Source organism: Micrasema longulum, unplaced genomic scaffold (assembly GCF_059751315.1).
Source record: "Micrasema longulum isolate JH-2025_06_02 unplaced genomic scaffold, ASM5975131v1 h1tg000340l, whole genome shotgun sequence".
NCBI lineage: Eukaryota > Metazoa > Arthropoda > Insecta > Trichoptera > Brachycentridae > Micrasema > Micrasema longulum.
The window spans coordinates 958,087-969,792 of NW_028277543.1; the positions used below are offsets into that span (position 1 = coordinate 958,087).

Sequence of the window (11,706 nt, forward strand, 5' to 3'; positions counted from 1 at the left end):
TCTGGTCACTTGTTAATGAACCATCTTAAGACGGCCATCTTGTTATGTCCACCGCATTACAATATGTCATGGCTGCTAGATAACAGCACCGCTTTCTTAGGACACCATATCTGAAGTTGTTAAAGCTTTTAAAAAGGGACAGAACGGCGTCTCGGTAAACTTCTCAAAATATTAAAAACTTAAGTGAAGTTATTTCAAAAGTAACTGTCACATATATATTATTATTGTAGGCATTATATCTGTACCTCAGAGGCAGACGGATGCAAATCCAAACATCAAATGTTCAAAACAGGCCCAAAGAATATACTTCTCTATGTGATTTCTAATAATTTATAGCATTAATTTGTATTTTCAGTATCTTAATACATTGGTTCTTTCATTATAAGGCTTACGTTTCTTCAAAATCAATGGACATGATCATAAACTGGATGCGAAAATCGAAATGTCGTTTCACTAAATTCTGGATTTGCATCCGTCTGCCTTTGAGGTACAGATATATTATATGGACCATTAGTTGAAATTTTAAATACCTTTTTAGAACATAAGAAAAAAAAAATTGTATTGTATATTTATTTATTCGGCCTACAAATAATGAAAAATAATATTTAAAATACAGAAATATTTTTTAAAAAAAGCCACTACTTTTTTTTTTATCGATTACATGTAAACTAATAAAATACAAAATATTTTTATTAAAACTACAATTTGTTACTACGTACTTATTTCCCTGAGTGTACTACGTTGATAATATTTTACATTATTTTTAAAGCTAACTTTTTTTATAACTGTTGATTTGTTTAATTTACTTTTTTTGCACCACAACAGGGCCCCGATTACAATGGGAAGTTAACATCTATCTTAAATTTTATCTACAAAGTAAAATTAAGGTTTCTGTATGAAAAGCTGAATATGTATACATTTTTTTCTTCTAAACATGTTCAATATATCGGTTTTTCTTTATAGACAGTCGAAGATAATCGAGGCCCAGGTCAGGAGGCCCAATTACAGCCAACACCCAGGCTTGTGAAAAGTCACATATAATGTTTGTGTTCTCACCGGGAATCGAACCCGGAATCTTTTGTATGTGAGTCAAATGTCTCAACCACAGAGGCCGCTACATTACATTTTTTGTAAAAATAGCTGTAAAGATGTTATGTTTTTTTATTGATAATTTCTACATAAATATTGCTAAATGACATTAAAAAAACACATATTAGTTTATAAAACAATATAGAAATAAATAACATAGGTACAGTAAAACTCTAATTATCTGGGCTAATGAGTGCTAGATTTTATTACTTTTGAAATAATACAGCGAGTTAGAATCACATTAAAAACTTGCTCAGACGTGTCCAGCAAAGTTAATTGCACAATTAAATTTAAATTAAAAACTTATCTTTTATTTTTTATTTCCTGATAACGATAACGAAGGATATTTGGCAATCCGGATGACTGGAGTTCGGATAAACAGAGTTGTACTGTATTTGTTTTAAATTGACCAACATCATTGCACCCCAAATTACCGTTTCTTTGGATGTAGTCCAAAGTATAATAAAACTGTATACATTTTTAAAAAAATGTTCCTAAAAAATCGAAACTAGAAAAAGAACATAAAGTTGATCTAAGAAGGTTAGATCCAGTATTTGTTTACATTGGACATATTCAAAATATTCTTCATAGCTCTTTACAGATTGCTCCTAACTCTAGAAACCAGGGCCTTATTATGCAGAGTTCTAAATTTGTGACTGTCATTCAAGTAAGTTGTGATGAAGTCTGGGGGGGTTCTCATGATGAAGAGTTCTAGACACATGTATTTGGCTGCACTGAGTCTCTTCCTTTCCTCTCCAGACCGACACAGGAGCGATGAGCAATTACAGCAAATTCCGAAGCAATTTTTTCCACCAGTTTAAATGTTACCTCCTGGCCACCTTCCAATATAACCTAGACAAAGATGATATATTAAATATACATGAAGGTCGATTGATACACTCCATCCCTGACCTATTTTGAAGTGGATGAGACTTCCTGGTAGAACTTTTTTCTCCCCCCTGCCAATCTACACATGTATTTTTAACAGTGTATTTGAGAGGTACCTATGATTTTTTTAGAAATATTTAGATAGAACGATTACCATATTTTTAGATCAGACCATAAGACGCAATTCTTTTACTCTGAAAACTCAACCATAAATTGGGGTGTCTTATGGTTCGATGCGTCTTATCGTCCAAAACATTTTTTTTTTTCTAAAAATTGGTAGATACATTAATTTTGGGGTGCGTCTTATCGTCCACAAAATACCGTAATTGGACACATAGACAGAATAATAAAATCCAATAATATATTTCTGGAAAATTTTAGACATTTGATGTTTTTACAATTATTAATTTTTAATTAATTAGTTTTTAGAATTGTTACATAAATAAATGAAGCTTTGAAATAAAACCAAGTACCTACCCTATGTCGTATGCACTGCCAAACTTGACAACGCGAGATCTCTGCCGTAGCAGAGTCCTCTACCAGACCATTATAAAAGAAATGTCCCACTCCAGCGAGCCAGTGATAGAAGAAAAGTATAGATACAGCAATATTATGTTTTAAGCCATCCAGATACATTCCGCCATCCGGAATTTGCAAGAGATCAGAAGCCTGGACATTTATGGAGGGAATAATAGTGTCTATTTGATTTGGTAATGTTGAGCACTGCTTGTTCCATAACTGAAATAAATATAAACAAATTTATTATACAGCAAAGCTAATTGCACAGTTAAATTAAAACTGAAAACTTCTCCTTTTTTTTATTTCCTAATAACGATCTAGATATTTGGCAATCCGGATGACTGGAGTTCGGATAAACAGAGTTCTGCTGTATTTGCATTAAATTGACCAACATCATTGTCTCCCAAATTACCGTTTCTTTGGATGCAGTCCAAAGTATTATAAAAAGTGAAGTATTGTCACTATTATAAAAACTCGTCATTTTTTTACTTTCAATTGAAACTTGGTTTACCAATGAAATGCCTTATGTATCATAGGGTGCAGATGGGTGTATGATTAAAAGCACATAACTTGTATTTTTTTTTCAAAGTAAATCAAAATAACACGTTTCATTAAATCTATACTATTTGAATACTATTATAAGACATCTCCCGTCCCAAGTGTTGCCGAGATAAACAAAGTTCATCATCTATAAAACACTACTACGCCCTGTGCTCATGTAAGGCTCTGAATGCTGGGTATTAATTAAAAAGACATTTCTCCTCATATTTGACAGGAAAATACTAAGAAAGAGCTAGATATTCAGAGCTGTGCAGGAAAACAGAGTTTAGAGAATACCGTACAACGAAGAAGTCTACAATATCTACAACAAGCCCAACAAAATAGGAGGGCTGCGATGGGCAGAAGCACGTACAGAGAATCAGTGAAAAGAGAGTGCCCGATAAGATACTTCACACAAAGTTGGTAGACCCAAACTCCGATAGCTGGATAGAGTGAGCGGGATGTGGATGCTATTGTCATCAGAGACTGGAGTGTAACATGCCAGGATAAAGGGAGATGGCGATGAATGTTAGATGAGGCCAGGGCCCATAGCGGGCTGTAGAGCCAATGATGATTATAATTGGAACATTATTGAATCAGACTTTGAAATTCTTACCTTATTTATAAATGGAACTATCCTCAGATCATACACAAGAAATCCGTCTACTCCTGCTGTTATTTCCTTAAGTTTCGCTTTGATTACGTTATCAATCACCAGAGCACTCCTGCAGAAAATACAAATAACAAAACCTCAGTTGGAGTTTGAATACTTTATGTACATTGAATAAACAAACATATTTTAATTTTCCAAGAATTAAAGTTAAAGATCTTAAATAAAATAAATAAAATTGTTTCCAAATAATCTTTTTAAAAATAGCTAACCATACATTGTACTCATCGTAATGCTGATAAATGTTATCAAACCTACAGAAAAGAAAATTAACATAGAATTAATTTGAAGCATAAGAAGTAACAATGTTTTGAGTATGTCCAAATGTTTGTAGACAGTTTCCTCCTTAGGGAGTTATTTAGATCGAAATTTATTGCAACAGAGAGGGAAAACATTTTTTAGAAGGAAATATGGAAATCTAGGCTTATGTTCTGTCATTGGCTGGTTTAAGTGTCTAACTGTGTAATATTCGACATTCTGCTTATGTTACACAGTGTAGTTGGCACACCTGTCATTGGCTAGTTTAAGTGGCCGACTGTGTAACATTCACCATTCTGCCTGTTACACAGTGTGTAAAGTGTCCACTTAAACCAGCCAATGAAAGGTCATATTCCCTTTTTTTAAAATATTTTCCCTCTCTGTTTCAATAAATTTAGATATGTATTAATAACTGCCTTGGGAGTGAAATCCAGTCTACAAACATTTGGACGTAAATGGAAATGCAAATGGCCCCAGAGTATCATTGTTTTGGGATATTAGTAGCTAGTAGCTCCAAACCAGTCGGTTAAAAATCTTACACAAAGTTACTGATTAAATAATGTGCTATAAAAAAGATGTTTCTTTACTAACTCTGGGCATGAACCGTCCATGGCTGGCTTGAGTACAGGGGCCACCATTCCTCCAGTAGCCGGAGCCCCCCTAAGGTGACAATCTCTCACCACCATCAACAAGTAAGCTTGGAGAAATTTGTTATCAGCATTTACGTGCTTCTTCTTATCTGGCAGAAGGAAATCTCGCCTATTACCTTAATAAGAAAAAAAAAACATTAAAACTCTGATTATTTTTAAATGACAGTTAATTTGCATGAATAGTAAAAAATATATTAAATTAACTTATACCGCCTTATGTAATAGGAATATGAATATTTATAAAAAAATATTGAATTCTAACTTCCAATTGAATTCTTAAATAAAAACAAAAAACATTTTGTCATCTGGGAATTTCCCGTTGCTACAATATAAATATCTTATCAAAAAAGTGTCTTAGGTAAAAATACATAGAAAAAATAATCTCAAATATTTTCATTGATTTACAAAAACCTTTCTAAATTCTTCACATGATCCCGATTTCTATGCATTTCTCCCCCATAATATAAGCGTAAATCAGTATAAAAAATTATAACATTCATATAATATATGGTTGCGAGACATAGCATAGGTGAAAGCGATCGAAAAAGATTGGAGGCCTTCGAGATGTGAACTGAACGTGAGACGAATCCTAATAATTTCCTAGAGAGACCACATTACAAATACAAGGTTCTCATAATATTTCAACTAAGCTTCATAAGTACGTTAGTTATAATTATTTGAACTTACCGAATTTACTAATGATAGATGCAATATAGTCCCAAATCCCACAATTCAATCCTAAAGAGTGCTCCCGAAGAGCAAACAGAATCTTAACCGTCTCAAATGCTGCAAATATATTTTCTATAAGGACACATGCCTTTATTGTTCCTCGTGGAATATCCAATTTATTTTGTGTCCACAGAAATATGTCGTTCCATAGTTTGGCTTCCGAGGCTCCTTCAAGTTTAGAAAGATAAAAGAATGGACCACTGTTTGTCTCTGTGAGCCTTTTTCCACAGTGAAACATAAGAAGAGCAAAGTCTAACAACGCTCCGGGAATTTCTTTTCCGTTTAACTTAAATAAAACAAATTTAATGTTAATATAACTTAGTAAATACTTATAGTTTTTACTAACTTTTCAAGGCCTTGCAGATTTTTGTGTTGTTTCCCGGGTTATTATGCCATGTATTATCTCCTTCTACCCAACGTTTCGGACAGTGTTGCAGCGTCCATCATCTGGGCTGATGTAGTTTTAGTCTTATGAGGAATTTGTACCGTACCACAGTCGACAGGTTTGTGTTGTATCTGTTTACGACGTTATGTGTTATATTCAATACCAGGTACCATGATGTTATCCCGATAAATCAACACTAGCCGCACATTATAATATAGAGACGGAACATGACTTTTCATTCGATCTTGAAATATTAGGTGGTCTCAAAAGCCACTAAACTCGCCTGATAAAGGAGGCCATTGAAATTTATAAACATCTATATAATGGAGATGACGGAGTGCGCCTCAAAACATCATGCTACTCGGCATTGAAAATAACACATAAACCAATATAACACAAACCTGCCGACTGCGGTACGGTACAAATTACGCATAAGAAAGAAAAAAATTAAAACTTCATTGGTCTTTTTATGTTAGAAAATCACTTATTATGTATGACTATATGTTTTCTGAATAAACTAAAATAAAATAAGACTACAATACACAAAAACTACATCAGCCCAAATGAGGGACGCTGTAACACAGTCCTTATAGTGGTCTCAACTTTTTTATAGCGAGAACAGAGAACAGAAGTGAGTAAATCCACCCTGCAGTGACTTGGAGAAATGTATTATTGGAACTTTGCAAGTATTGCCATTGGTTCCAGACTGAGATTTTTTTAATAAAAGGAATTACCTAAGAATAAGCTTTTATTTTAGAGGCTTGTCAGCAGGTGGGAAAGAGGATATGGAAAGTTATGAAAAATACATCACAACACCCAGGCAAATTAGAAAAAAAAATCTTGTAATTGACGGGAATCAAACCCGCGATGCCAGTTTCATAGTTGGCTGTCTAACCAACTGCGCCACAGCGCCCGTCAAATTTACAGAATTAGAAAATAAATAATATTTTCCAACCAAAACATTATGTTCTATGATATTCCAAGCTCTCGGTCTCAACATCAAGATGGGACAAGTGCTGATATTTCTTGTCCCATTTAGCTTCCCGTAAACAGCTTGTATGACATTGTAGAGTCCTAGGATTTGGTTCTTCCATGTTGGGCAGTGTCCGTCGTCAAAATCGACTTGCACCCCTTGTGCATCACAATTCAGAGAATCAACAAAGTGGGCGGTATTTGAGGGAGATACATCACCAATATCCACACGTCTGCATCTGAAAAAAAAATAAATTATTGAGACCCATAAAAGCAAATTGATTTGTTCATACACAACGTTTTCGTCATAATCTAATATAATTATCAGAACTAAACATATCATCATTATTCCCTTCCCGCACCTAATGGTGCATAGGGCACTGCATAAGTACACTAATTGCGGCGTATCTTAATTGTTTTTGTTTCATGAAGGTAAGATGATCAGTCGTACGCTTCAGGTGCCAGTTCAGGGACTACGAAATAATATCAACCATGTCGGGAATCGAACTTGAGACCTCTTGCATGGTAGGCAAACACGCTGACGATTGCACAACAAGGTCGACGCATGTCACGTAAATTAATATTATTTGTAATTACATTTTCTATGTATTGGTTATAAAATACCTCTCCAAAAACCTTTAGAACTTTACATGCAATGATAATATTACATTACTTTGAAATTAGTTAAAATATATCATGAATTCATTTCTCCCTATTAACACTCAGTGGTGATTAGGGCACTGTATAAGTAGGTACCCCAATCGCTCGAGTACCCGGATCAGCTGTTACACAGAAAGTAAGGTGATCAACTTTAGGCTTCAGGTACCAGTCCAAGAACAATGAAATATTGTAGTGTAGAACCACCTTTGAAATCAATATTTCATTGCCAGGAATCAAACCCAGGACCTCAAGCATGGTAGAAAAACGTGCCAACCTCTACACTATGAGACAGACTTTTCGCTACTCGATTTCGTTTTTAAGATTTTTACAAAAATACTCGTCCAGGATTCTGGTTCTATTTCACACATAGAACTGTATTGTCCATCCTCCTGGACACAGACAGAATATACATATACATATTTAAATAAGTAAATTTAAATGGTAAAGATATTTACAATATAAAAAGTTAATGAGTTTTTAATAATCTTTTTTACATAAAAAAATGCAACAAAATTATAATGCAAGTAAATTTTGCTAATTAATTTAAAACTTGAAAAAAACTGAATTCCAAATGAGTTTCTGCGTCAAAGTAATTAGAATTTATAAGTAGCCAAACCAAAACACACATGTTACATAATGGAATGTTTAATTATAGAATGGAATAAAATGAGTATTCTTACTTCAATCTGTTTGGAAGCGGAGCAATTTTCCATGATTTGTCAGATCTTTCTGGAGATGATTTTATTATTGGCAACTTATCATTATTAGAAAATGATTGCTTATTTTTCAACCTATCACAGTACAATGTTTCAATTCTCCCGTCAAATTCATTCACAATATCAGTTATAAAAACAAGTGCTGATTTTGAAAATATTTGTTTTTGCGCTTCCTCCAGCTTGTATGGTGCGGGTTGAATAATAATTACATTTTCAAGTGACATTCTGAACACTCAATTAATATTAATCAAATCGATTCAGTTCACTGCACTTTGAAGTCTACAAGTTAAGAAGTTAAAATGCATATATTATAATATTGTTATCTGATTATACTGTTAGCTCAAACAATGTTTATCTATTTTTTATTGTTTGAACTGTAAAGACACAACTTATCTTTTGAACTTTGACCTATTATAAATTTGCGTAGAGAAAAAATATTTTATAAAAATATGTTGATACATTGAATAGTTGAAGAATACAGAATATCAGAGAAATAAAATTATTCAAAAATCCCTCCCTACAATAAATGTTAAAACAGAGACAAAATCAAATGACCCTTTCCGCCCTTATCCTGAACACAGTGGACTTTTTGTCTATCACATTTTTCAACTAACAAGATTGCGAATCTTTGTTTGTGTTTTCTCTATGGTTAAAAGTTTGAGGTTATTTGTGAATACAGGACTGTCAACTGTATGTCAATTTTCAATTTTAAACGTTTGATACAGAAAAACGTCTGCAATAATGGACGATGACGCTTCTTCAAGTAACGCAAACACAGAAAAAATAGTTTTCAAGTCCCTTAAAAGAAAACCAATAAGGAAAAGAAAGTCATCATCCGAAGGCAGTGATTCCGAAAATGAAGCGGATATTATATCAAAATTAGAAGAGACGAAAGAAGTTCAAAAACTTCGTGAGCGACCAAAAGGAGTCAGTGTCATCGGCCTAGCCGTTGGCCAAAAAGTATCATTGGAAGAGGAACTGACTTGCAAAGATCCGTATAAAATAAAATCAGGTGGAATGGTGAACATGAAAGCTCTGAAAAGCGGCAAAGTTAAACAAGTTGACGACGCTTACGATACGGGAATCGGAACACAATTTTCTGCCGAAACGAACAAGCGCGACGAGGACGAAGAGATGATGAAATACATAGACGAAGAATTAGCAAAGAGAAAAGGAGCCGACGACACAGGTAAAGACTTAGCAGATCCTAATAAATATTTATCACCGGAAGAAGCGGCGTTGCAGTCGTTACCTGACCATTTAAGGCAGTCGTCCACACACAGATCTGAAGAAATGTTATCAAATCAAATGCTCAGCGGAATCCCAGAAGTTGATCTTGGAATCGAGGCCAAAATCAAGAATATTGAAGCTACAGAGGATGCAAAACTTCGACTACTATGGGAAAGGCGAAACAAACAAGATGGCCCCTCGCAATTTGTCCCCACGAACATGGCAGTCAATTTTGTTCAACATAATAGGTTTAATATAGATACCGATGCACCCAAGCGGAAAAAACCGCCTGTAGAGGAAAAACCCGAAGTGAAAAAGATATCCAGCGTCAATATGGAGCCTCCCACATTGATTATACCAACCAAGAAGGAAAAAGGCGAAAGAGCCACTGATGACTACCATTATGAAAAATTCAAAAAACAATTTAGGAGATATTAAAATTGAGTAACGAAATATTGATCATTCCTGTTTATGCAAATTTATCTATTCTTCCCTTGCCCAAGATTAGACGTATCCGTTACTGGACTATAAATATTATTTTCTATCTAAGACTCCAAACTATATAAAAAAATAATAATTTTATGTTCCTTATGTCAGTGCTATGAATTTTTTAAGTTTTGTAATTTTGAAATTACATTGCCCACAACTTTACAAGTTCAAGTCAGTGAGTTTTCCTGATGTTTAAAAAATAGAACCCCATACCCATCAAAACATGGCTACTTAGAAACCGAAAATCTATCACAACGTAAATTATTTAATTTTGTTGCAACAGAGTGGGAAAACATTTTTGAGAAGGGAATATGGAAGTCTAAGCATTTACAGGGCTTATGACCTGTCATTGGCTGATTTAAATGGCCACTTCACCATTCTGCCTATGTTTAAACATCTACATTTCCTTAACTCTTCCATCTGTTGAGGAAAACATAGGCAGAATGGTGAATGTCACAGTGTGTGAAGCCACTTAAACCAGCCAATGACAGGTCATAAGCCCTGGTAAATGCCTAGACTTCCATATTCCCTTCTCAAAAATGTTTTCCCGCTCTGTTGCAACAAATTTAAATATGAATAACTCCCTAGGGAGGAAATCCAGCCAGTCTGCAAGCATTTGGACGTACTCAAAACATTGATGTAAATTATTGGTTATTGTTATCACATGTTCACGTGAACTTGTGACGTTTCAAAGTATTTCATTTTTACTAAAACCATTTGGATAAATATTTTCATACTTTTTTGAGAAACTTCACCATGCAATTAAATGCTCTCTAAGGAATATTTTTTTATATCCGATTTCTCATAGCGCCAAACTTCCTCATTGTAAAATGAATAGCTTATAATATAATTACTATTACTTTTTTAAATCATGAACTTAATTTTTTTTAAATACCAGATTTAAACGATAAACTCCATGTTTAAACAAATAATGTTAAATTACATAAATGGTTACAAACCTGTGTACAGTTAGTTAGAATGTTCAATAACCCTATATTGATGTGTGTATCTGTCGGCAAACCAAGTAAGTATACAAAGTACGGCTGTGTTTGGCACACTAGAATGATTTATATGAAAACTTATGTATGGATTGAAAAAAAGTACTTCTTTTTGGTTTTAGAATATTTAGTGATTTTTTCTTAATAGGAATGGTTTTATATTAATTTGGTCAATTGTAATTAGAAATGTGTTCAAAGTGAGATTACATTTTACAATATAATTTATTTTTTAATAAATAAATAATCAAAATATTTTTATTACTTATATTATTTGAGGGTGTTAGAAGCAGACTTAGAAATCTCCACCAAAAACGGAAAATTAGTTATTGATGTCAAAATAAACTGTACATAAAAACCTACCCACCTAAATAATAGCGCAATTCAAAACCTTCTCTAAATCTTGCAAACACAAAATTCAATTATACTACTTGACACCGCAAACTAAGCATTCTCCATTGAGTTGGTGAAGCATAATTAGAAATCTCACAATTCTTTTTTCAGAGTTTTTTGCAAAAATCTTAGTAACTCCTTCAATGGAGATTACCAAGTTTGCTTCTTATACCTTCATTTTTAAGATTAAACATTTTTTATAATCACGGGCTTATAAAAGTGTCCATTTTACAACATTCTGTCCTGACATTGTTATGGATATTTTAACTGTTTAACCATCAATACATTAAACAGCCAACTCTTATGCGTGTTCCCCGTGCGATTTTTGGCACTGTCGTGAAGCCAACGATGTTGGTTAATAACTGAAATTAATTTGTTTGTTTAAAAAGTAGTATGAAAAATCCATTTTAGACCCTAAAGTCCACAATAACTAGGAAAATAAGGCGAATTCCACTTGAAGATTTTGAAGCGCAGATCTCAGCTCCGGCACTCAACCGGTACCAAAATTGACAGCCGAGATCTA

At 33.6% G+C, this 11,706-nt stretch overlaps 2 protein-coding genes across 2 annotated transcripts; one reads left to right on the forward strand and one right to left on the reverse strand.

Annotated features, from left to right (window-relative positions):
• Positions 1-1,537: 1,537 nt before the first annotated feature.
• On the reverse strand, positions 1,538-8,441 carry LOC148282323 (ureidoglycolate lyase-like). Its single transcript, XM_088225271.1, is given in 8 exon segments — positions 1,538-1,875; positions 1,878-1,941; positions 2,455-2,715; positions 3,653-3,761; positions 4,556-4,730; positions 5,302-5,629; positions 6,684-6,939; positions 8,041-8,441. Coding segments are annotated over 8 exon segments (1,644 nt in total). The 5' UTR covers positions 8,301-8,441; the 3' UTR covers positions 1,538-1,684.
• A 261-nt stretch (positions 8,442-8,702) lies between these two features.
• On the forward strand, positions 8,703-9,966 carry LOC148282324 (splicing factor C9orf78). The gene has a single exon (XM_088225272.1). It carries the CDS (start codon positions 8,818-8,820, stop codon positions 9,742-9,744), a length of 927 nt encoding a protein of 308 aa, XP_088081398.1. The 5' UTR covers positions 8,703-8,817; the 3' UTR covers positions 9,745-9,966.
• Positions 9,967-11,706: the final 1,740 nt, after the last annotated feature.